General features: G+C 36.8%; 1 protein-coding gene across 1 annotated transcript in view; it reads left to right on the top strand.

The window, feature by feature from the left end:
- VWF (von Willebrand factor) overlaps positions 1–27,711 on the top strand; it is a 212,002-nt gene that overhangs the window by 147,066 nt on the left and 37,225 nt on the right. The window contains exons 28-38 of the mRNA XM_074194426.1: positions 4,249–5,618; positions 7,353–7,469; positions 7,581–7,721; positions 9,994–10,137; positions 12,432–12,596; positions 13,763–13,806; positions 14,579–14,756; positions 17,861–18,081; positions 21,628–21,820; positions 22,004–22,345; positions 24,933–25,132. Coding sequence (XP_074050527.1) covers positions 4,249–5,618; positions 7,353–7,469; positions 7,581–7,721; positions 9,994–10,137; positions 12,432–12,596; positions 13,763–13,806; positions 14,579–14,756; positions 17,861–18,081; positions 21,628–21,820; positions 22,004–22,345; positions 24,933–25,132 — 3,115 coding nt within the window. The remainder of the gene's footprint in view (positions 1–4,248; positions 5,619–7,352; positions 7,470–7,580; positions 7,722–9,993; positions 10,138–12,431; positions 12,597–13,762; positions 13,807–14,578; positions 14,757–17,860; positions 18,082–21,627; positions 21,821–22,003; positions 22,346–24,932; positions 25,133–27,711) is intronic.

The raw sequence follows: 27,711 nt of genomic DNA, 5'->3' as shown, positions 1-27,711 counted from the left end.
AATAGCATCAAGAATTTAATCATTTAGGCTAGTGGTTTCTAACTTGTAGGGATTCCCAAGAGACCACAGACTCATTGCAAGGAGTTGATAGACTCATCAGGCTAGTTGGGTAGGGTAGCAGCAGGATTTCTAACATTCTGAAGGGTTATATGTTGAAGTCATTCTTTAATATCTGAAAGTTAGCAGCCAAGTTTTTTCTCCAGTGGGGGCAGATTTTACCTTACCTTTGGGTTGTGTTCATGTGGGAAGAACAGGCTGAACAATTGTGTACAACCAGATGGAATTGGACCTATAGCCTTGAAATTGGTCATTCTGTTTCATCTCATCCTGTTTACAGGAACATAGAATTGTCCAGCTGGACAGAACTTCCAAGGCCATTTAGTCCAACCCAAAGTGTACTATTTGCAAGTTCAACTACTTCAATAAGTAAAAAAAAATGCTTATCCTTGTCTTTCCATACACATCCCTTTCCAGAGAACAATTTCATATAAAAGAGATTTTTATTTTTGTAAAGGAAAAAGGAGAGAAAAAAATCTGTTAATATAGACAATGTCCCACATCCATGATCTACTCCTCCCCCTCCCTACCTCTGCAAAGTAATGGGTAGAGGAAGTGTTTTGCTATATATTTTTCTCTGGGGTCATGTTTGTTTTGTTCATATCCAGTTGTTTTCAGGTTATTTTTTTCCATTTAAGATGTTGTAATCATTATGTATTTTGTCTCTGCTTTCTTCACACATTGTATTAGTTCATATCTTTCCATGATTCTCTTTAGTTATTATGTTCACTACTTCATTATTCAGTGCAGTGATATTTTATAATACTCAAAGTGTTTAACTATTCCCCAGGTGATGATTAACTTCTTTGTTTCCAGTTTTCTGTTACCACCTTTGCCACAAATACTTTGAAATATATCAAAGCCTTAAAAAATTTAGTAGATATTATGTTTCCTCAAGGTCTTAATCCATGTAAAGGAAAAATAGAATGTTATGTGACTTATATAGGGTCACATAGCTAGTAAGCATTTGAGATCTTTAATTCTGTTTCTAGGAAAAATCTATTTTCATAACAAATTTTGTCATATTATAATTTTATAGCATTAGAATTTAGTAAAAGGAAAGAAATCCAAATATTTGATGCTTACATATTACTAAAGATCAATAATATATTCCTATAATCTTATTTTCTTCTTGTTACCAGCAGAGTAAACACATACTTAATATTATACATCTGTACAATAAGTTATAGCTTAGAAAATGCTTTCTTATACATCTGTTCCTCATGAGAACTTTCCAGGTTGGTCAGACAATTTTTATTATCATTTTTATTTTATAGATGAAGAAATTGGTTCTCAGGAAGGTTCTGAGAATTACCTGGGACCAGTTAGGTAGTAAGCATAGAGCCTGGACTTCTCTGTTTCCTCTGGTGTTCTTTCTGCTACTTTGCCTCTATGATGCCAATCCTAATGAATTAATGCTCTTTGTGTTTGTAGGATTTTTCCTGAAAATGAGAAGAATTGATCTAGTTTTCCTGATCTTTTTAATTCCTATATTTGATAGCATTCTTCAAATAAATACTTCTGTGGTAAATCCACACTCAGCTAGGAAGAGTAAAAGGAAAAGAAAGGACATCCCCATAGAACTAACCTATGCACCTAAGACTGATTGAAAATACTCTTTGCAGGGCATCTAGGTGGTATAGTAGATAGAGTACCGGCCTTGGAGTCAGGAGGACCTGAGTTCAAATTGGAACTCAGACATTTAATAATGGCTCAGTTGTGTGACTTTGGGCAAGTCACTCTTAACCCCATTGCTATAAATAAATAATTTTTTTAAAAAAAAAGAGAAAAAAAGTAAATTTTCTTTGTAGCCAGTATAGACTTCAGGAGGACTGGTACAAAATGGAGGAATGCTTCAAAATCTCTAAAATGTCTAAGACTAGTAGCAAAGCCAAAGATGGCTTTTTAGTTTTTCTATTTGTACTGGAAAGCTCTCATTTTTACTATGTTTTAGTTTCCCTTGATTTCCAGGGAGTTCCAGGTTAGGATAATAACTCATTGTGAAAGAATAGTTAATTCTCCTCCCAGATCTATCATTTGAGATCTTTGAGAATTATAATTAGTTGATGGGGCAAAGGAAGGAGAGAAGGTGAATTAGGGGAGTCTGACTATCTCTTCCTTTATACCCCATTGCTGACTTTGGGTCTGATCTTTTAGAAAAAAAGGTTTACTATTATTCTTTGGCTTTGACTCTGGGAAATTTTCCCAGGGCCTGGGAACCCATCTTTACTGTAGGTTGGTCATTGACTGACAGAAAGCTTCATACATAGAACAAAGGTGCCATTAAGTTAGTCTTAACTTCTGATTTGAGTCTTTATAAATTTTTTTGAGCAACTTTATTCTGGTTAATATTAGCCTTATTTTATAGATGAAGAAACTGAGGGTCAGACAGATTACATAAATTCACTCAGGCCATCTAGTAGTAAGCACAGGATTTTTGTCTCCCCTTTTGCAAATTGATATTCACCCATTATTTTTTCTTGTGTTTCTTTTCTAAAAATTTTATTTATTTAAGGCAATGGAGTTAAGTGACTTACCCAAGGTCACACAGTTAGGCAGTTAAGTGTTTGAGATCAGATTTGAACTCAGGTCCTACAGACTCCAGTACTCTATCCACTGTGCCACCTAGCTGCCCTTTTCTTGTGTTTCTTGCATTGAAGTATTTTGTATCTGTGAGATGGGCCAGCAGAGAGTTGCTGGGGGCTAGGATAGGAACGAATACAATAAAGGAATTTATCTGTGAAATAGTACTACTAACCTATGTTGCCAATTATATAGAGTTACTATGAAAAACAAAACAAAACAATACTTTGTAACCATTAAAATTTAATGTAGATGAGAACTATTATTATTTTTATTATAATTATCAAATTATACTCACAAAATCCTATTTTAAAAACCACATCAATTTTCTCTAAAAGAAAGAATTTCAAACTTTAGTCAGTCAGTCTGTGTGTGTGTGTGTGTGTGTGTGTCTATTATTTGATGAAAACCAAGTTTCAGCACAACAAAATGACTTAAGTTAGGTAATTCCTTGGTAGTAATGGGGTTTGATTTATAACAGCATACTTTTACTTAAGATGACACATGAGGAAAATAAATTAACTGAGTCACCATATGTAACTGAGTTCATAGACCAAATATAAAAATTTCTTTCTTTATACATGGAAGGAATTAAGGATTTCCTTCCTATAATTTAAGGTTTTTCTTCACTATAAAGATACAAGTCCTGTGGTGTTTAGTTATCTGACTCCTTGTGACCCTATGAACCACAGCATGCCAATACCAACTAGGGGGCTTACTTGACAAAGATACTGTAATAGTTTGCCATTTTCTTCTTCAGCGAATTAAGGCAAACAGAAGTTAAGTGACTTGTCCATGGTCACACAACTAGTAAGTGTCTGAAGCCACATTTGAACTTTGATCTTCCTGACTCTAGACTCAGTGCTCTATACCCTGATTCACCTAGCTGTCTCCTAAGTTATTTAAGGGTACTTTATTAGTAAGGAAAAAAAAAGAAGGAAACAAATACCTACTATATGCTAGCTACTGGGCTAAGCAATGTACCAATATTATCTCATTTGATTCCCATAACAACCCTGGGAACCAACTGATATTATCAACACCATTTTACAAATGAGGAAACCAAGGCAGGTTGAGCTTAAATCACTTGCCTAAGGTTACACAGCTATTAAATGTCTATGGCTGTATATGAATTTAGATATTCCTGACTCCAGGTCCAATATTCTATCTACTGTTCCACCTAAATGTCTCTATTAGTTAGGTAACTGGTATGCATTAATGGGGGTGATAAGACAAGATATATATATATAATGTGGAAGTTCTGATCAGATAAGGTCATGCACTAATAGAAACATGGGATCAGAGATTTAGCATTGAAAGAGATCTTGTAAGCTATTGAATCCAATTGCCTCATTTTACCATATGGATGAGAGAAGTTAAATGATTTTCACTGGGTCACATTGTTAATAAATGTCTTAGGTAGGATTCCAACTCAGGTCTTCCTGACTTGGGATCCAATATTCTTTCTACTTCACCATTTAACTGCCTCTAATTTAAGAGGTACATATTATTAAAAGTATGTTAATACATTACAATTATGACAAACTAAGATAGAGATTATACATAGGTTTTCCAGAATTTCCAACCATATCTGGCTCTCTCCCACAGCTATTGTGATGGTGTCAACTTGACCTGTGAAGCCTGCCAGAAGCCAGGAGATCTGTCCCCATTTTTTACAACTGCTGTCCCGACCACAGCATATGTGGAGGAGACCCCTGAACCTCCCCTGCATAGTTTCTACTGTAGCAAGATGTTGGACTTGGCTTTCCTGTTGGATGGTTCCTCCAAGCTGTCAGAGGCTGAGTTTGAGGTGCTGAAGGCTTTTGTAGTAAATATGATGGAGCGTTTGCATATCTCTCAGAGACGCATCCGGGTGGCTGTGGTGGAATACCATGATGGTAGCCACTCCTACATTGAACTGAAAGATCGGAAGCGGCCCTCAGAGATTCGTCGAATCACCAGTTCTGTAAGGTATGCTGGAAGCAAGGTGGCTTCTACTAGTGAGGTCCTGAAGTTTACCCTCTTCCATGTCTTTGGCAAAGCTGACCGCCCTGAAGCATCTCGAATTGCCTTGCTTCTGACAGCCAGTGAGGAGCCCCCTCCCACGGCCAGGACTATAGTACGCTATGCCCAAGGTCTGAAGAAGAAGAAGGTCATTGTGATCCCAGTGGGCTTAGGGCCCCATGCTAGTCTTAAGCAGATTCGTCTCATTGAAAAACAGGCACCAGAAAACAAGGCCTATTTGCTTAGTGGTGTGAATGAACTGGAGCAAAGGCGGGATGAGATCCTGGGCCACCTCTGTGATTTGGTGCCTGATATTCCTGTTGCGACTGTCCCCTCCTCAGTGGTACAGGTTACTGTGAGTCCAGAGCTCATGGCATCCCCAACCTCTCTACACAGTAGACACATGATTCTGGATGTGGTGTTTGTGCTAGAAGGTTCGGACAAAATTGGTGAAGCCAACTTCAACAAAAGCAAGGAGTTCATGGAGCAGGTGATTCAAAGGATGGATGTGAGTCAACATAGCATCCACATTTCCATCATACAGTACTCCTATGCAGTGACTGTGGAATTCTCCTTCAATGAAACTCAGTCTAAGAGATATATACTGGAGAAGGTCCAGCAGATACACTACCGGGGAGGCAACAGGACCAACACTGGGAAGGCCCTTGAGTACCTTTCTGAGAATACCTTCTCTTCCAACCAAGGCATTCGGGAGCAAGCGCCTCATCTAGTATACATGGTGGTGGGCAATCCTGCCACTGATGAGATCAAACGTTTACCTCAGGATGTTCAGGTGATCCCCATTGGTGTAGGCCCCCATGCTAACATCCATGAACTGGAGATGATCAGCCGGCCCAATGCTCCAATCCTGATAAATGACTTTGACCGACTTCCTTGGGAGGCTCCTGATTTGGTTCTGCAGAGGTGTTGCTCTGATGAGGGACTGAGGCTTCCCACACTGCCACCAGTTCTGGGTAATCTCTTTCTATTTTTGTAGGGAAGATGCAGGGAAGCTGAGAGTAATTGATGCTCCAACATTTAGAGCTAGTAACATCATTAATTTTGTTGAGAAGGCTTGGGAATTGGAGGCAGGTTTTGGGTTCTAAGTCTAATTTCATCATTAACTAGTGTTATGACTTTGGGGAAATCTCTTTTACTCATTCTTTGCTCAGTTTTCTCAATGCAAATCTTCCATTCTTTCTAAGCAAGAAGACTCATTCCTTAATCTTCTTTACCTTCCAGAGGTGTCTTAAAAGGTGCATGAGATCAGTTTAATGTTGACTCTCTTTGGGGGGGAGGTCCTGGAGAAAAACAAAGAATTGTCCTTTCATTTTTATTTAAGGGAGTAATATTTTTTCCCGTCCACTAAAGTGCCTAATATTTAATCTCTCAAGGTGGATTCTTGAAGTGGAGCACACACACTCTGGCTGATCCAATTCAGGGCTGTCTAATCCATGTGTGATTCTAGCCCATGTTTTCCAATAAATCCTCTACCCAACACATTGGAATCCTTTCTCATTATTTTTTGACATCTTAATTGTCTCATTCTATCAATCAGGATACTTATTGGTTGCCTTTCAGAAATGATTCTTAAAATCATCTCCTGATGCAGTGCAACTCTCTTGCTTAAGTAATAAATATGATTATATTTAATGGAACTTCTCTAAGTTGATCCATTTAAATTGCCAGAATGATTGATCACATTAATTGTTCCTTATGATATACTATTGTTTAATGTTTAAACTAGACTCCTGGACTTTTTTTTTGAGGCAATCAAGATTAAATGAATTAAATGCTTAGGGCCACATAACTAGTAAAGTTGTCTGAGGTCAATTTTGAATGCATGTCCTCCTAACTCAAGCTCAATGATCTATTCATTGCACCATCTAGCTGCTTCTCATGGATTTTTAAATCATCTATAGCTACTGATCAGATTACAGTGGAAGGAACACTGACTCTTAAATCAGAGTATCTGGGTTTCAATCCTTCCTCTGACACTTAAGACCTATGTGGCTTGGGATGAATCATTTAACTTCTCTAGACCTCAGTTTTCTTATCTGTAAAACTAGGGGACTGGCTTAGATCATTTTAGAGGTCTAAATCTATGATCCCATGACCTCTTTATGGGTCATTTCTTCTTGGTAGAAGGTAATGTTATGCCCTCATCTTTTCAAAATGCAGCTTCTCTGTCTTGGGCTAGACTGATCTGTTCACATGGCATCATTCCACTTATTATTATTATTATTATTACTATCACAATTCATTAGTACAATAATGTATTTCTTATTGACTTTGATCCAAAAAAAACTAGAACTCAGAATTTGCAAACATATTGTTCTAAAAATATCTTAAACTATCCATTTTACCCTATTATATCCTCTATCCATTATGTCCCCCTATTTTAATCTGTACTAGATTAGTATCTTCTGTTCTTCAAGGAAATATTATCCAACACTAAGTAGTGTCAGTAGGAATATAATATGTCATTAGGAGACTTCTCCATGCCCTTAAAGCTGGAACATTCCTGTATCTCAAAATTATATCTTTTTTTTCTCAATTTCAAACCTCTTGGATTCAATGTCAAAGAATAGAAGTCTGAAGACAGCATATGCTACAGGGCAAGCATATTCTATGGGCAATAAGTGGTCAAGCAGTTGAGGACCATTCTCTCCATACTAAGCCCCATGTTGCTCTCATGTTATTTGCAGATTGCACTCAGCCCTTGGACATAATACTCCTCCTGGATGGGTCCTCTAATGTCCCAGCTTCTCATTTTGAAGAAATGAAGAATTTTGTCAAAGCCTTTATCAAGAAGGCTAAGTTGGGTGAGTGGGGATGAGAAGAAGGAGGATGGAGGGGAGATGCTAGCATTAGGATTTCTATATATATTCTTCTCACCTGAGGGATGACACAGTCTGTTCTATGTTTCCTTTTAGGACCTCGGACCAGTCAAGTATCAGTGCTCCAGTATGGAACTATCACCACTATTGACATTCCTTGGACTGCACCCCAAAATAAGGAATATTTATTGAGTCTTGTGGACCCTATGCAGCTTGAAGGGGGCCCCAGTCTAATAGGTAATGGGGAAAGAATGAAAGGATCAGGAGATCTGGATTTCCATTTCAACTCTGATGTGTGACTTTGGATAAGTCCTTCAACCTCTCTAGGCTCCAATTTCCTTATCTATAAAATTAACTTGCAGTACCAGATAGGCTTTAAGATAATTTATAAATCTAAATAAGTTCTGTGATTATTCAGGCTAACTCTATGAATATCCAAATACCATATTAACAAGACATCAACTCAAAATGAATTCCTGAGAAAATAAATCTTGTTTTAGTCTTCTCAGTTCTAAACATACGATATTAATGAATAGTTTTCTTGGTTTCTTCCCTTCAAACTGGACATATTCCAAGGGAGTTGATGAATCAGTGTTGTTTTTTTAGTTCAATTCCTGATTTATTGACTGAACTGAGGCAAGTCATGTAACCTCAATGGGATTCAGTTTTCCACTCTGTAAAATGGAAAGAATACTCTCTATTCTCATAAAAATAAAATTCACCACCCCACTGGAACATCTTGAAAGAAGGCAACTTGATTGTAAAATTAAATATATCTATGGAGTATAGGGATGAAGATTTCTTGGACAATCTTGCAAAGAGTATGTACAGTGATCTCAGAGCCAAAGAGGCTGGATAGTGAAATAATATTTTCTTTTAGATTAGAAGGCAGATAGGATACAGAGCTGAAAGGTGGTGAGAGGTGGTGATGCTGGTAAACTATCTATGTCTGTATATGTACATATATGTACATATATAGTATATGTATATGTATGTAGAGAATATACCTATTGTTTTATAACTATATGTGTGTGTGTGTGTGTGTGTGTGTGTGTGTGTGTGTATGTCCATATATGGAAAGAGAGAGAGAGAGAAAATGAACATCGAAGATCCCTGAATATTATACTCAATTATTTTGCTATCTATACAAGAAATGTATATATGTATATATATATATATATATACACATGCATCCCTATATCTTTATATATCTATATCTATCTATCATCTATCTATCTATCTATCTATCTATCTATCTGCCTGAAAGGAAACCATTTGAGAATTGATCTAGACATAATAGCAATAAAACTAGGCTGATAAAAGGACACTGTAGAATCCTAAACAGGCTGGATCTTGAAAGAGATATTGAATTGATGCTGCTTCACTTTTCTTTAGGTCACCCCCTGATAGTTTCTTTAATATTTTAACTATGGTCTTAGGTTCAGCTCCTTAGGTTGCTAATGTTCATGGAGGAGTCCAGTTCTGCCCCAGGGGCTTTGACTGCCCTGACTGCAAGTATTGCTTACTTTGCTCACTGAGAGGTCAGAAAACAATCTAGCCTCTAGTTAGGGGATGAGACACCTAAGTTCTATTGCTGAAATTAATGTAGGACTGTGGATCTTATACTTCCCTGATCCAACCATTAAACTTAACTAAAATAATTGAAAGGGAAAGCAGTTATTCATTTGAAGAACCTGGGGACTTTTGACCCGGAGAAGAAAAAACTTAGTGGGGAGACACTATGTTGTATTTGAAGCCTTCACATGTTTAAAGGGATGTTACTTGGAAGAGGTATTAGATTTGTTTGACCCAGAAGGTAGAACAATAGGTAGAAGTAATTGATAGAAGTCAGAGGGAGGCAGATTTTAGCTCCAAATAAGAAAAAGTTTCTTAATAGTTAGTTTTCCAAGTGAAATGGGTTGCTTTAGGAGGGAGTAATTTTCATGATTTTAGAGGTACTTTATATCAGTGCCAAACAACCCCTTGGGGATATATGGCACAGAATCACGCTTCAAGTTTGCACTAATGATTTCTGAAATCCATTTCTACTCTGACATTCTATGAGTCTGTGAAATCCTAGGTACAATATCAGATTCAATAAATTGAAGTCAGATACCACAAGTGGTAGGGGACACAATATCTTATACATAGTAGATGCTTACTAGTTTATAAATAGAATTAAAATTTAACTGAACTTGTATTAGTTATTCAGGGGCTAAGGAGTATTTATGAAAGGGAAATAAATGAAATGTGGAGATTAGAGAGAAGAAAAATGATGGGGTCATTTAGATGTTTCCATTAGTAGAGTAGACATGAACTTAAAATGCACATAAATAATTGGCATAAATTTCTAAAATCCACAGGATCAGTTTCTGTAGGTGCTTAATCAATACTGAATGATTAATTGATTGAAACAAGTTCAGGAGACATCATTTCTCAAGCTTGGTACAAAAGCATTAGGGTTGTGATATTGGTAATGCTGCTTACCAACTGCTTTTTTTGTTCACAGGAAATGCACTGAATTTTGCTGTCAGATATGCCACATCAGAAGTCCATGGTGCAAGGCCAGATGCTTCTAAAGTGATAGTCATCTTGATAACATCTGTCTCTATGGATTCTGTGGATTCAGCAGCTGATACAGCCAGAGCCAGTCGTAAGTGTTCCTCTTTTGTTCCCTTCTCACTAGGAAAGGTAGTGTTTTTTTCCCCCAAGTTCTAATGTATTGAATCATGAAAATACCCTAAAGTGAGACTAAGACACTCCCTTTGATGGATCTTTGATCTGATTGGTGTAGGGTTTTTCTTCAGTATGGCAGTCCATACATACCTTCTTCTTCTATGAGATATCTTTGGTCCTTTTGTAAATCTGCCACAGAAACCTGTCCAGCATGCTGGGACTTTTATAGATCTCTTCTCATCCACTGGATGCCACCAATAAAATATTTAGATTTGTGTCACCCTTGTTTTCACAAATATGATAAATTCTGTTCATATTTCCAAATATATGCAATGGCTTTCATTTGTCTTCTCCTGGGTCATTCTTCATTACTAAAATTCTATGCCTCCTCATCTCCACCATGCACATTTCCATTGCTCCTTAGGAGATTCTCCAATTTTAATTCTTTAGGCACTGTGATATTCTATGATTCATGTCTATACAGCATTGTTGGTAAAGTAATGATGGTAAAAAGATGGATCTTTGTGTTTTTTTTTTAAATTTTGGCAAGGCAAATGGGGTTAAGTGGCTTGCCAAGGCCACACAGCTAGGTAATTATTAAGTGTCTGAGACCAGATTTGAACCCAGGTACTCCTGACTCCAGGACCAGTGCTTTATCCACTGCGCCACCTAGCTGCCCCTAGATCTTTGTTTTAATGAAAAACTTGGCATCATTAAAGCACTTTGCCATTTGCCAAAGAAACTAAGCTTACTCTTTTCCTCTCATTCAATTCTGGGTCCATTCCATTGTTCATGACTGATATACACACACACATGCATATGCATGCATACATATACCCACACATGCCATTTCTAACTGATGTGTTCATTTGAAATACATATTTCTCTATCTATGCATTCATACATACAAACATACACACATATATGCATACTATATGTACACACCAGTTCTGTGTATTATCCATCTAACTGCAAATTTTAACTTGGGCAATCCTTTTCTTGGTTTTTTCCTGAATTCTTTAGTGAGTATGGAGAGCATTTTAGGTTTTGAAGTATCAGTTCATTTTAGAGCTCAGGATTACTATTGTATACTGATTAATTCATTGGAATATTTTATATGATATTTTCTTTGAGGAAAAGCAGTCAGATACCTCTGTTGTACACCTTTTTGCTAGAAAGTCCTACATAAAGCGCTGTGAGAGTAATCTCAGTCAAATTTGAGATAGTGATTGGACAAATATTAAAAACACACACTTAAGACTAATATTTCCTAAGAAAACATGAAAAAATATAAATTCTTACCATAGAACTAGTTCTGAGAAGATACAGGAGTGACCAAGCTTAAGAAGCCAGAAATAAGAAGTCCATTGATGTACTAGTTTCTTAATAACTCAATGATTAATAGCTGGCATTTATATAACTCTTTTTTGGCAAGGCAATGGGGTTAAGTGACTTACCCAAGGTCACACAGCTAAGTAATTATGAAGTGTTTGAGGCCAGATTTAACTCAGGTCCTCCTGACTCCAGGGAGGGTGCTCTATTTACTGCATCACCTAGCTGCCCCTATATAACTCTTTAGATTTGCAAAGTGCTTAATGTATCATATTTTCTTTGATCTTCACAATAACCTTGTGAGATAAGTGTCTATTATTAACTACATTTTTACATAGTAGGAAACGAAGGCTGTGAGATGAAGTGTATTTTCCATATTTACACATTTAATAAGTATCTGAGAGAGGCTTGATCTGGCTTCTTCCAGACTCCCAGCCCAGTCCTTTATTCACTCTGTCTAGTATGGAACCAACTATGTGCCCTTTTTAGTATCACTTGGAAGTTTACAAAGCATTTTGCTTGTTAAGTAACTTGTTAAGCTATCAGGAGTGGGACTTGATCCCAAGTTTTATGTATTGAAGATAGGAGTTCTTCCTACTCTTCTGTGCAACTTTTCACAAAGGAGGTGCTTAAAAGTGCATATAAAATTCAGTTGGCCTTACATCTCTAAGGATCAGAATGTTACTAAGGAGAGAGCAAACTAAACCAGAACTAACTTCTAATACATCATAGGAATTGCTACAAATAGGGAATTGTAGACTAAAGATTTTGCTGCTCCATCTTTGAGAAACAAAAGGAAGGTCCCTGTAGAGAACAGATTTAATAAAACAAACAGAACTCCCCAAACAGTCCCTTTGAGACTTGACTTTTCACAGCAGGTTGTCTTCTGACCTTTCTTATTTCCCTTCCTTCTATGTTTCCCTCTCCCATTCACTACAGGAGTGTCAGTATTTCCCATTACAATTGGCCACCAATATGATAAATTCCAAGTGAGGGAATTGGCAGGGGCAGTTTTCTCCTCCAACATCATGGAACTCCAACAGATTGAAGATCTCTCCACTATGATCACCTTGGATAGCACATTTATGTACAAGTTATGCTCTGGTAAGTTCATTTTGTTTCTTCCAACATCATAAAGATTATAGAAGTTTGAGTTGAATAGTTTAGAGATTGATTAGTTTCCCTCCATCATCTTACTGGAAAATGAAATCCAAAGACATCATAAGATTATAGCTACAAGGTACTGTGGCAACTATTGAGTCCTATCCCCTCAAATCACAGATGAGAAAGCTAAGGCTCAGGGAAATTTCACAAGGTCACATAGTTTAGAGACAGGATTGAACTCATGTCCTCTTGACTTCAAAGTCAATGTTCCTTCCAATATACTGCACAAAACTTATGTATTCTGAGAATCCTTTCTAGAGACATGAGGTGCTCATGTATTTGACCTGTTTTTCTTACCTAAGGTGAATTGATAGGACTAGCCACTTTCAGTTTCTTTCCAAGGGGGATCTCTGCAAAGATTAAACTCTACCTATTAAAAGGCCTTCATATGTAGTACTTCTCTCAGCCAATAATAGGCATATATTCTGAAAACCCATGCCTATTGCAAGAAGACAACTTGAACAGAGAAGGGGAAATAAAAGAAGCAGGAGGAAACAAATGACATTTTTCTAGAGAACAGTCTTACACTTAAAAAATTCTGTTTTAACCTCATGTCTAGCTAGAATGTTCTAGAATCAACTTCAATCTCATTCAATTTTTCATGTTCACTCAATGAGAGTTCTTTTAAAAAAAATCTCTTCTGAATTTTTCCTGGTTTAAATGAAACACAATAAACAGCAACAGGTCATGGTTATTAATTGCTGCCTTATGCTATTCCCTAAGAATTAGCTAATTAGTCCAAATAAGAATTGTGGGGGTGGGAAGTGATGAGGGTAGGGACCACCAGTGGATGTTTCTATTCAAGTCCCTTATAACTCACAATTGTACACTTGGGTTCGGAGTCATCTCAGTAAACTGAATAAGATAAAGCAAATTTTTTTAACTGTGTTCTTGTGACATTGGTTTTATTTTTTTAAAAATAAACTACCTTTCTGTATAGTTTATTTCCTTTATAATCCTCTATACTTTGTTTTAAAACATCATTCTTAGAAGGGTTCTCTAGATTGTCAAAAAGGGTCCATGATATAAAAAGTTTAAGAACATTTGTTCATATAAAGAGTTGTTATCTGGTGATGGGTTGAGCTCTTCCTTTGTTTTTGTTTCAGGTTTCTCCAAAATCTGTTTGGATGAAGATGGGAATCAAAAAAGAGTAAGTGCTTTTTGGTTGGCTTTGAGGGAAATATTATGATTTTGTATTTGGAGCCATTGTTCAATTTGGGAAGTTTTTTCAGGTAGCCCATAACCCAAATCTTTTTCTTATTCTTTCCCACCAATGTTGAGTCTATGATTCTGTGGTTCCTATCTCTCTCCTGCTTTCTCAGGTATCACTTCATTGGTTTTCTAATCCCATACTTAGTACACAGATCCAATTTTCTGAATGATGTTTAGGTAGTCCTGCTAGCCAGAGTCCAAAGCTATCATGGACAGCTCTAACACCAGCATTCTCTTAGTTCAGGTTGATGTTGGGATGAAATGAGGCATGTCACTGAACATTTAACAAAAGGTTTGCTTTGCCCTTAATACAGCAAAGATATGCAACCTGGATATAGTGGCACTTAGCTTCTGTGGAGATAGTCTCTCTTCTTTCCATTTGGAAAAATGTCAGTCAGTAGGAGAGAATATGACCAGAATAGTTTATGGTGATTTTGAATAGTCTCCAGAAACCTACTGAGTCCTAGAGTTGTTTGTAGTTGAGAGGTTTTGTGTATTTAGGTGGCAGAAAGCTGCCTTGGAGAAAATGAGTCAATCATATGCTGAAGAGCTGTCTCTTTTTTAGGGAAAGATAATGCCTAAGGATTAGAGAAGGAAGAGGAGATTGGTCTTTGCTTGTGGGTTGTGGGAAACACTGGTAAATAATAGACCTTAGAAAATATCCTTCACTTGCTACCCTTGCCTGAATATGGCTCTCTTTTCCCATACAGCCTGGGGATAGGTGGACATTGGCTGATAAGTGCCATACTGTAACTTGTCTACCAGATGGCCAGACCCTGATGGAGAGTCACAGGGTCAATTGTGAAAATGGACCCAGACCTACATGCCCTAACAGCCAACCTGCTGTGAAGGTAGAGGAAACCTGCGGTTGTCGCTGGACCTGCCCCTGTGAGTCTATGATTTATGGTGTTTCATCCATTTATGTTCAGCTAAAATGGTATCTCTTTTAGCACAACTTTGAAAATAAGTTTAAAAAAAACCATTTCTATCTCAGAAGAATTTTCTCCTCCTTATTTCTATCCATCAGCACCATCATTCCATCATTAGTATTCATCCATCCTAGGGTTTGAATGATTTGTTTGTGGCAAGTCTCAATGAACAATCTCGCCCCCTCTTTTCCTTTGGAAAGACATGTCATGGTATACAGAAAGAATACTGGTCTTGGATCTGGGGATCTGGATTTGAATCTCAGCTCTGCCATTTTATGACTATGAGTAGGTCACTTCTGCTCTCTAGGTTTTAGTTTCCTCATTAGTAAAATCAAAGAATTGGATTTGATGAAGTACAAGTATTTTTCTTGGAGTTCTGAATCCTGTGATTTGAGTCAACATAACATTCTATGGTCCCTTTCCAGATTATGTCCAATAGAGGTTAGAGGGAAAAGCACTATTTTAAAGCCAATATAGAGAATTGTTGTTGGCAATGTAGCTTTGCTGTGTCTCATTAATAGGAGTACAGAAGATCCTAGGCTTGAGGATGCAGTAGTGGGATGTTGCATGATCAGGAAAACTACCAAAAAATTGCAGACAATGTAAAAGAAAGGAAAAAACAACCTCAGGAAATAAATGCTAAGGGAGTTGGAAAATATGCAGATTGTGGATAGGTCAAAATATACCTATCCCAGAGTTACTGATTTCCAGGAAAATAAAAAAAAGCAACATGAGCATTTTATTTCAGGGAAAAACCTTTCAGAATTATGAAAAGCAAATGACAATTCATATATATGTGTGTATTAACATATTTATACACATAGGAAGTATAATTATATATAAATATATAATTATATCTAAATGTGTGCTTATATATATATATATACACATACACAAATAAATACACACACACACACATATATAAAGTGAGACAGAGAGAAAGAGAAAATCTGTATCACAAATTCCTAGTGTCAAGTAGACAATTATCAAAGTTAGATCTAACACCAGTGCATATTTACGGTTAATTATTCTTTGACTTAAAAAGTCTTAGAAAGATGCCTGAGAAGTTGCCCATGGTGACATAGCCAGGACTTTCTTGACTTAAAGGATTCACAGGATTTGCACATGGGGAAAACAAAGATCCAATTTAACTCTTCTAGGTACATTATAGCTAAACTCTAGTATTATAGTATCACTGAAAAAATTTGGCAAGCTGGAAGAATACAGAAATGACAAACTAAAGAACATTAATCAACATCATGGTGGACTTCTGAAGAAAAACAGGTGATAATTTGGAATATGACATATGCAAATTTATTAAGCATGGACCATGATCTAGAATTAACTCTCCAGAAAAATTTAGGATAATTTCTTCCCTAAGAACACTATTATAGAAACTTAATAGAGTAGAAAGGCCTAGCACCCCAAATTCCTGAAATTTTGAAATAAAACTAAGGAAAAACTTCTTTACATTGAGTAGTGACATTCATAAAACATAGAAAAGTTGCTTGGAATTCTGCCCAGAAAAAATTCCAGATGCCTTTTCCTATCCAGTAACCTTATTTCCTATTTACCCTTTAATCATGTTGGGGAGGGGAAAGAGAGAATAGAAAGAGGCTTAACCCTCCCTGTAACCATCATAGTCTATAAATGGAAGGCAGTTCCTTTAAGTGCTTACTTGCAAAGCTATTTGAAATTGATATTAAAGTTTATTTACAAGAATTTGAGTGTAAGCCTGTAAGTGTATGGTTTGGTATTAAGAGAGAGTAAATTCACTAAAGAGAGAGATATTTTCTTCAATATAGGCTCAGGCAGGAGTAAATGAGTGGTGCAGGGTGGGGATGTAGGTGTAGGGAGGAAGGGATAAACTGGTTAGAAAGAAAATTTCTGCATTTTTATGAATTTCTCAGATAACCATACTCTGACCTGCTTTGAATTTAGGCAGACTTACTAAACAAACAAATCAGTAGCAGCAAGTGATAGGAGGTGTTGTATTTATAGAAGTGATACAAAGCCTAGATAACACTTCATATAGATACATTAGTATGCTATATTAAATTCAACACATTTATTAAGTGCTGACAATATATAAAGAACTAAGTGAAGTCCAAAGGTATACAAAATAAAATGAGTTGCTAATTTGTATTGCAGTGTAGTGGAGAGTTTCCACTCCAGTGAGTTCTCTACACTGATGAAATTACAGGTGCAGACAGAAAAAAAATCCAAACCAAAAAACTGTGATTAGAAGTTACAGGCCCATTGTGGAAACTAAATTTTTTATTAAATTATGCCTGGGTAAAAAATAAATTGTAGTAGACACAATGACATATCAAAACCTATAAGATGCAGCTAAAACAGTCAGTGCCCTTTAATTGGGCTTAGGAGGCCATTCATCAGCTGTGGGACTTTATCTTCTCTGGGCCTCATCTGGACAATGAGGAAGTTGGATTAAATGGTCACTGACCTTTTATTTAACCTAGGTCTCATTTATAGGAATATGAATGATTTGATGGCATACTCCATATAGATAGCATACAGGGCCTTAGAACTTAACATCATCAAATGTAGAATTGGAAGAGATTTTTAGATATTCACTAACCTGTGGACAGGTGAGTAGAATAGTAGACAGTGCTATACCTGGAGTTAGGAAGACTATCCTGTGTTCAAATCTGACCTTAGACACTAATTATGTGACCCTGGGCAAGTCACTTAACCTTGTTTGCCTCCGTTTCCTCATCTGCAAAATGAGCTGAAGAAGGAAATGACAAACCACTTCCTATATTTTGCCAAGAAACACCCAAATAGGCCCATCTAGAGTTGAACATGACTGAAAAATGACTGCATACCAACAGTCCAATCTACTATTTATAGGTGAAGAAATTGAAATTCTGAGATTTAAGTAATTTGCTCAAGATTACATAGGCAGTAATTAGCAGAACCAGAGCCCAAACAGAAATCCTTTGACTCCAAGTCCAGATTTACTCTTCTTCTCCTATCAGGAAGGGGTGAGGTACCCCGATATCTGCTAATCTCATCACTATTCTTCCTTCTCATTCTGGCTAGGCCTATGCATGGGAAGTTCGACCCGGCACATTGTTACCTTTGATGGCCAGGACTTCAAGCTGACTGGCAGCTGTTCCTATGTCCTGTTTGATAACAAAGAGCAAGATCTGGAGATCAGCCTGCACAATGGGGTCTGTAACCCTGGGATGAAGCCTACATGCATGAAGTCCATTGAAGTTAAACACAAGGGGCTGTCTGTCCAGCTCCACAGTGACATGGAGGTTAGTGATGAAAATAGGCTCTGGGTCAGGGCAGGGGTAGAGGCTCTGGAGAGTTCAATTCATCCTAATCAGATAAACTGTGCTGAGGAGGCACAACTTAACTGAGGATTCCCTAGTCTGCATGCTTGGCAAAATGTTTTTTTTTTTTTCATGTTTCACTTCTCCCCACTACCCCTAGCAAAGGAATTTAAAGAACTGACTTAATGAGAAGAATAGTAACAAGGAACCCCGCCCCCCAATAAACCTGGGGTACACTCTTCCACAAGTACTTATATTATCAGTGAGAAGCAAGGAACAGAGTAAACTACTTTGTTGTTGTTGTTCTCTGAAAATATTCATCCCTTGGAGGATAGACAGGGGTGTTTGAGTTCACTTGTATCAGCTGTGTCCAACTCTTTTTGACCCCATGTCAGGTTTTCTTGGCAAAGATCCTGCCATTTACTTTTCTAACTCACTTTACAGTTGAGGAAACTGAGGCAAACAGGGTCAAGTGAGTTGTACAGGGTGACACAGCTAGGAAGTGGCTGAGGTTGGATTTGAACTCATCAATTGAAGACAAGTCTTTCTAACTCTAGGTCCTACTGGGTAAACTACTAGAGAGACTTATATGTAAGGAACACATGTAGCTAATACAACTCATTCTTCCAGCTCTGCTGAATCCCAATATCCTTTCTCTTCTTGGGCTGTTCTTATGTTGCTCCCCATCCAGCTTCCATCCAGGCTTCTTGAGTTGAAATATTTTATTTATTATTGTGTCCAAGTAGAAGATAGGCAGAACTGGGAGCCAAGATGGTGGCACGAAGCTAGCATACTCCCAGAACTTTTCCCTACCAAAGATAAATGAAGCCTCTGAATTAACATTCAAGATACAGATCCTATGAAGAAAAAGAGAAGATTCAAAGAAGTTTTCAACTATAGACATCTTAGAGGACCTTCAGTGAAGGTTCCTCTTTGTGGGAAAAGGGGAAGTAAAGCCCAGGAGGTGGGAGAGTGGGAAAACCAGTGGGAGGCTTTTAGTGACAGAGCAATCCAGGTTCTGACAGCCTGACAACGGCAGAGGTCCTGGCAGCTATATAGCAAGCTAGTAGGGAGGATCCCAACTTCAAACAAAGTCTGAACCCTGGGAACACTGGGGCAAAAGACAGGACTGGGTTGGGAACAAATCACTGCTAAGTCAGAACCTGGACATAAAGGAGGAGACAAGCCAAATGCAAGACTTGGACTGCATAGGCAACATCTTGGTGAACAACAAGCCAAGGATCAGACCCCAGTCCCAGTAAAAAAAAGAGCTTGGATCTATATACTCCCCATACCCCAGAAGCAGAGCTAAAACAACAAAGATGAGTAAAAAAGCTAAGAGTACTCACTATAGAAAACTACTTTACAGACAAAAATGATAACAATGCCATGTTTGAAGAAGAAATCAGTGAAAAATCACTCACAGGAGAAGTATCAGAACAGTCTATAAATTGTACTCAAATACAAAAGCTCATTGAAGAGCTTAAAAAAGAACTTAAAAACCCAAAGAAGAGGGGAAGAAGAAAAATGGAAAAAATAAATGAGAGTCATGCAGGAAAATTATGAAAAATTGACCAGAGAATTCAACACCATTAAAAAGGATATACAAAAGGTAATTGAAGAAAATAAAATCCTAAAAATTAGAATTGAACAAATAGAAACCGATGAATCTATGAGACTATAAGACTCCATCAAACAAAATGAAAAGGCTGAAAAAATTGAAGAAAATATAAAGTACCTTTTAGGGAAAGCAAATGACCTAGAAAATAGATCCAGAAGAGACAATGTACGAATCATCAGACTGCCAGAAAGCCTAGATAAAAAAGAACCTGGAAATCATCATGCAGGAAATTATAAGGGAAAACTATCCAAATGGGTTAGAACAAGAAAACAATATAACCATTGAGAGAATCCACAGAACCCCTCTAAAAAGAGATCCCAGGATTAAAAACTCCAAGGCCTATTTTAGCCAAATTACAGAACTCTCAAATAAAGAAGAGAATATTGCAAGCAGCAAAAAGAAAACAATTCTAATACAAAGGAAACACAACCAGACTCCCACAGGACCTATCTGCCTCATCATTGAAGGATTGGAAGACCTGGATATATCCAAAGGACCTGGGATTACAACCCAGAATGTAAAACCCTGCAAAATTCAGCATATACTGTCAGGGGAAAAGATGGATGCTCAAAGAAGTAGAGGATTTCCAGATAGAAAGACCAGAACTCATCAGAGAATTCAATTGCCAAATATGTGACTCAAGAGAAGACAGGTGGAATTGTGGATAAAGTGTGGGAATTGGAAGCAGGAAGACCTGAGTTTAAATCCTATCCTTACACCCTTTACTAGCTGTAAAAGCAAGTCAATCAATCATCCATCAATCAGTATTTATTAAGTATTTATTATGTGCCAAGTCACTTAACTTCTGACTGCCTCAATTTCTTCTATAAAATATTATTAATAATAGCCCCTAACTCATTGGGTTGTTGTAAGGATTAAATGAGTTACTATATGTAAAATGATTTTCATACTTTGATGTTTTCCCTTCATTCTCATAGAAGATCATGTCATCAGGAGGTGATGACTTGATAAGCAAGTGAATTGGATTTAAGTGAGTGGGTGCTGTGCTAAGTCACCAAGCTTTACTTTCTCCTCCAGGGCCATCTGAGTCTAGGGGTCAAATACGAATCTGGATGCTTAGAGATGATCCTGAATAATGTGGCCAATCTGGGTTAAATGACTGCTCAGGGTCACACAGTTAGTAAGTGTGAATGTCTAAGGCCAGATTTAAACTCAGGTCTTCTTGAATCCAAGGCTATCTACTGTTCCATCTAACTGCTCCTTAAAGTTCTAGAGAGATGCCCTTAAGCTCTTATTTTAAGGTTCTATAGAAATGTCAAATATTATTATCAATATTATTAAAAGAGCAATATTTGGCAGTGTCAGATGGCATTAAAATATTTTCCTGAGTTACTTCACACTTTGCATAAATTCTGTGGTCCTCAAGAATTATAAGATTCCCCCCGACAACTTTCTCTTAGGGATGTTTGTCTCCACTCTGTTTAAAATCAAGCATATAGGTGGAAAATCCCTGGTTCACATTCACACTTGCTATTCCAATTCAGTTCCTTTTCAGGTAGTATGATTCATCTGCCTCTTCCTTTATTTACAAATATCATCAAAGTCTGATTTTTCCCACCACTTATTGTGGTAAATATTAAGATTTTAAATTAAGTGCCACGAAGATGAAGACTCAGATTCTTTTGTGGCACAAAATTCTGACAGGATTGTCACTGGATGATTCATCTTAGGAAGGCATTATTGTTTGAAGGAAAGCATATTGAACTTGGAATTGGGAATCTGTGTGTAAATTCCAGCTCTGTTCCTTCACTTTACAAACATAGGGCAAGTAAATTCATCTTTCTGAGCCTCAGTATTCTCATCTCTAAAATGGAGATTTTCATTATTTACAAATCTTAAAACATTCAACAAATGTGAATGTTGTCTTCTCTTCCTTGCCTGAGCAGGTGACTGTGGATGGGAGATTGGTTTCAGTTCCCTATGTGGATGAAAATATGGAAGTCAACACCTATGGAGCCGTCATGCATGAGATCAGGTTCTCACACTTGAATCACCTCTTCACATTCACACCACAGAACAACGAATTTCAGCTGCAACTCAATCCCAAGACTTTTGCTTCCAAAACCTATGGGCTCTGTGGTGAGAGATTTTTGTGTATTTGTTGTTTTAATCTGTGACCTTTAAACCCATCTTCTTCATTCATCTTATTTCCTGGATACAGATGAGATAGCAGGAAAATCTGTTCTAAACATAATGGAGATGGATAATTCAGAGGTCCCAAATCAGAAGCTGGTATAATCCTTTCCCATCCTTTCCTTTTAGGGATCTGTGATGAGAATGGGGCTAATGACTTCATGCTGAAGGATGGCACAGTCACCACAGATCACAACAAACTAATCCAGGAATGGACAGTCCAGCAGCCTGGTACTACCTGTGAACCCATTTCAGAGGAACAGTGTCTGGACTCCAGTGGCTCTCAGTGCCAGGTCCTCATGTCCTCTATATTTTCTGAATGCCATCAAGTCCTTGCTCCAGCCACATTTTTTGCCATTTGCCAGCAGAACAGTTGCCACCAGGAGCAAGTATGTGAGGTGATTTCCTCCTATGCCCACCTCTGCCGGACACATGGAGTCTGTGTCAACTGGAGGACAGCAGACTTCTGTGGTGAGTTCTGTTGGCCAACTCGGGAAAATCAGTTAACTTTTCTAAGCTTAGTTTCCCGATGTTTGTATCCTGAGAATAGTTTTATTTGAATAAGCTCATGTTTATATAATAATAAAACAAATATTATATATATATATATATAACATTTATATATAACATACATATATATTGTATTGCTAAGCTGTTTAGATTCAATAATTCACTTTTTCTACATGAGGAAACTGAGACAAAGTCATTTGACTTGCCTGGGGTCACATAGCTAGTAAGTATCTGTATCTAACTTTGAACTTAGGTCTTTCTGATGTCAGACTCAGTGATCTATCTATCTACTGTGCCACTTGGTTTAGAAATCCTAGGATTTGGGAAAAACAAATATTGTATTCCAAGTCAAGTTCTTTTCACTCTACAGATATCTCATTTCAACTTAAATGTAAAATATTATTTTCATTATTATTGTTGTTTTTAGGAATTATACCTATTTTTCTAAGTATATATATATATATATATATATATATATATATATATATACACACACACACACGCATATATCATTGGTCTAGTATAGCTAAGCTATATTTTGTTATGATAGACACGTTTTTGTTACAGTATTATTATCTAGAAGTACTCTTCCAAGTACCTTTAATGAACCTTACTCATTTTATCAAGTCCTTTCCTTGGACACCTTTATTTTCTTTGAAGTTTTCTTAATTGTATATATGTGAAATTGTTTCTCTGCTTCTTTTCCTAATAAATGACTTTTAAATTCTCTTTTTTCTCTGAATAATATTGAGATATTTTGTTCATGTACCATACATATGAAAGACTTTTCACAAGTGAAATTCCTAGAAAATTGATTATTGGATGGGATAGTAAGTAGATAATTTAGGTTATCTTAAGCTCTTTCCTCTCCTCTTTGTAAGGGTTACTTATAAAAATTGTATTGTCTAAGGGATTCTGTATTTTAAGTTTGCTGACTTTGTATAAATTTTTAATCATGCTTTTTCTGTTTTTCCAAAGGTTAATCATGATTCTGGTCAACATGATACCTAGACACCAGTTGTTTTGAGAAAGATAAGATAAAATATAGGAAAACATCTTTGTGGAAAGTTATAGGAAGTGCACTAGGCTGAGACAGGAGACTTAGGCTGTAGATCTGGCTCCATTAACTATCTAAATAACTTTGGGCAAATTAGTTCATTTCTTTAGTTCAGTTTCCTCATTTGTAACGTGAAGAGCTTAGATTAGATTAATGTTTCCCAAACTGTGCCATACATCCTCTGATGTTCTGTATAAGCAAAGCTATGGGGCAGCTAGGTGGCGCAGTGCATAGAGCACCCGCCCAGGAGTCAGGAGAACCTGAGTTCAAATCCAGCCTCAGACACTTAATAATTACCTAGCTGTGTGGCCTTGGGCAAGCCACTTAACCCCATTGCCTAGCCAAAAAAAAAAAACCCTAAAAAAAATAAGCAATGCTACCTTGATTCTAGGGGATTTCTGTAAAACTGCTTCTAGTCCTCTCAAAAAAATTAAATATGAAATTAATTGTGTTTCAAAATATACTGCATGTAGCATGCTTTATTATGAAAATAGCATTTAATTTGTTCTTTTTTTGCTTTGAAATTTGCTCTATTCTTCCTTTAATCCCTGGGATTTTTCATACCAGGCCCTATGGATCAACATTTAGAGATTTCATCAATGTGTTTTAAGCCCCAAATTATTCTGTGGTCAAATGAGTTGGGAAACAATGGAATGATGATCTTTAAAGGTTCCTTCTAGCTGTCCATTTGTCTTTGATTCTATATGCATGTTAATAGTATCAATTCAATCTACTGGCACATTCAGAATACAAATACTGCTTTCAGAGTGATTTGATAGTATGCCCTTACTTCGTATTTAGTGTATGGATATCCTGAGTATTTACTGTGCAGGAAGAGAAGTCCTTTGAAATTACCCCACTTCAGCCTTCTCTGGAAATTAATTCCCAACACAAAATAATCTGGTGAAGAGAGTTGAGCATGTGACCAAATGGGGACAGTAGATGACTTTTTTGCTCCTTCCAAGTTGATCTTTGTAACTAAAGATTAATTATTTCATGCATTAATTATTTCATATTTATAATCAATATAAATAAGACATTTTCTTAATTTTTATTTATTTAAGGGAATGAGGTCAAGTGACTTGTCCAAGTTCACACAGTGAGGTAATTATTGAGTGTCTGAGGTCAAATTTGAACTCAGATCTTCCTTACTCCAGGGCCAGTGTTCTATCCCCTGTGCCACCTAGCTGCCATAAGATATTTCCTTAAGAAAATATATGTGCCACTGAAATTATCTGTTATTCTATATTACCTATGTATTTTTATTTACTAGATATGTGACAAGGGAAATACCTTTCTGAGTCTCTGTTTCTTCACCTAAAATATAGGTACCAATTACACTGGTGTTACTGTGAGGAAAAGATTTAGCAAAGTCCCAAGTGCTTTGTAACCATGATTTATTATTATTAAAAGATAATAATAATTATTATTGCTATTTCATGTGGATAACTGAGTTAATTTTATTCAGTTTTAATACCTATCTTTCTACAGTAATGAAGTGCCCACCTTCCATGGTGTATCATCATTGCCAGCAGGACTGTCCTCAAAATTGTGATGGTAACTCAAGTGCATGTGTGGACCAACCCTCAGAAGGCTGCTTCTGTCCCCCTGAGCAGGTGATGCTAGAAGGGAAGTGTGTTCCCAAAGAAGCCTGTACTCAGTGCATCAGTGAAGATGGGGTCCATCATGAGGTAAGAACTTACTGTCCTAATTAGGTTTTCTCACCTGTCTCCTGGATTCAATAGGGGGAATCTCTTGTAGTTGACTAGTATTTTTCCATCACTGGCGGTTTTAATACCCTTTCTGCACCATCCCACCCCCTCCCCAAGAATGAGGATGGAAACAGTATTGCAGAATTGGGTGGTGCACCAATTTTTAAGAAAAATGAAAGTCATCAAACTATGAGACTGTGATTTTGATTTCTGGAAAAATTTTGGATGGTTAGTGAACTTCTAGAAAAAAAGTAGTGATTACAAGCTCAGCATGGCTTTGTTTAAAGTTGATCATGTCTAATCTCATTTTCTTTTTGGACTAGACTGGCATATTAAGAGACTTCTCTTAAAAGCTTTCTTAGATCCCCCCTTTATTTGTTTGTTTATTTTTCAATTACATGCAAAAATAGTTTTCAACATTCATCCTTTTGCAAGTTTTGTTGTTCTTTTTTCCACTTCCTTCTCTTCCCACCCCACTTCCCACAGCAACAAACAATCTGATATAGGTTTAACGTGTAAAGTCTTGTTTAACATATTTCTATGTGAAAGAAGATCTAAGGGGGCAGCTAGGTGGCACAGTGAATAGAGCACTGGCCCTGGGGTCAGGAGTATCTGAGTTCAAATCTGTACTCAAACACTTAATAATTGCCTAGCTGTATGACCTTGGGCAAATCACTTAACCCAATTGCCTTAAATAAAAAAAAATTAAAAAAAGAACTAAGACTAAGGATAAAAAATTAGAAAGAAAGAAAAACCATGAAAGAAGTTTTTAAAAAGGTGAATATAGTATGCTTGACTCTGTAGTCAGAATCTATTGTTTTTTTCTCTGGATGTGGATGCCATTATCTATAACAGGTTTCTTAGGATTGTCCTTGATTATTGTATTGCTGAAAGAAGCTGAGTCCATCATAGTTAATCATCTCATACTGTTGCTGTTGGTATGTACAATGTTCTTGTGGGTCTCTTCACTTCACTGAGTATCAGTTCATGCAAGCCTTTTCATGCTTTTATGAAGTCAGGTCATTCATGATTTTTTTTTTCTTTTTGCAAGGGTTAAGTGATTTGCCCAAGGTCACACAGCTAGGTAATTATTAAATGTCTGAGGTCACATTTGAGCTCAGGTCCTCCCAACTCCATGCCTGGTGCTCTATCTACTGCACCACCTAGCTGCCCTCACTCATGATTTCTTACAGAACTATAGTATTCAATCACATTTGTATTTCATACCTTGTTCATCCATTCTCCAATTGATGAGCACCCCCTCAATTTTCAATTCTTTGCCACTTTCAAGAGATGCTGTGAATATATTTGTGCATACGGGTTCTTTCCCATTTTTATGATCTCTTTGGGATATAGAACTAGTACTGGATCAAGTGGTATACACAGTTTTATTGTCCTTTGGGTATCTACCGTTCCATTTTACTCTCTAAACTGGTTGGACCAATCCATAACTCTACCAACAGTGCATTAGTGTCCCAGTTTTCCCACATTCTCTCCAAGATTCATCATGTTAGTCAATCTGATAGGTGAGAGGTGGTACTCAGAGTTTTTAAATTTGCATTTCCCTAAACAATTATGATTTGGAGCATTTTTTGACTGTAGAAAATTTTAATTTCTTCATCTGAAAATTGCCTGTTCATATCTTTTGACCATTTATCATTGGTGAATGACTTATATGCTTATAAATTTGATTCTATTTATTTTAGAAATTAGTCTTTTATCAGAAATACTAGCTGGGAAAATTGTTTCCCATTCTTTCTATGTTCTTCCTAATCTTAGTTTCATTGGTTTTATTTGTGCAAATTTTTTTAATTTAATATAGTAGGAATTATCCATTTTGCAATTTATTATGTTTTCTTTCTCTTCTTTGATCATAAACTTCTTCCCATTCCTTGGATCTGACAGAAAGCCTATTCCGTGTTCTCTTTATTGGCTTATGGAATCACCTTTTATATCTAAATCCTATATCCATTTCAACTTTATCTTAGTATAGGGTGTGAGATATTGGTTTATGCTTACTTTCAGCCATACTATTTTCCTGTTTTCCCAGTAGTTTTTGTCAAATAGTCAGTTCTTATTCCAGAAACTGGAGTCTTTGGGTAGCTTACTTAGATTTTTAGCAAGTCATTTGGCAAAGTCTCCCATGCTATCCAAATGGACAAAATGGAATGGGCTAAATAGTTAAATACTTAGACTGATTTAGAAATGTATTTATTTAGCTAGATTCAAAGAAAAGTTACTAATGCATGAATGTCAACTCCAAAATAGTTCTCTAATGGAAGGGTTCAGGAATCAGTGTTTGACTCAATGCTATTTAACATTTTTATCAACGATTCATATAAAAGTAGAGATGGCATGCCTGTCAAATGGGCAGATGACAAAAACTGGGAAGGAAGTTAATGCAATGTATGACAGTGTGAGAATTCAAGATGTTGACAAGCTAAATCACTAGACTAAATATAATAAGATAATGTACAGTTTTATACTTCATAAGAATGATGTCTGTACGATGGTGTGGAGAAGGGATGCTGCTAGACTACAGTTAGTTGAAAAAGATC

This window comes from Macrotis lagotis, chromosome 7, assembly GCF_037893015.1.
Source record: "Macrotis lagotis isolate mMagLag1 chromosome 7, bilby.v1.9.chrom.fasta, whole genome shotgun sequence".
Lineage (NCBI taxonomy): Eukaryota > Metazoa > Chordata > Mammalia > Peramelemorphia > Peramelidae > Macrotis > Macrotis lagotis.
This window is presented reverse-complemented; position numbering and strand designations above follow the sequence as displayed.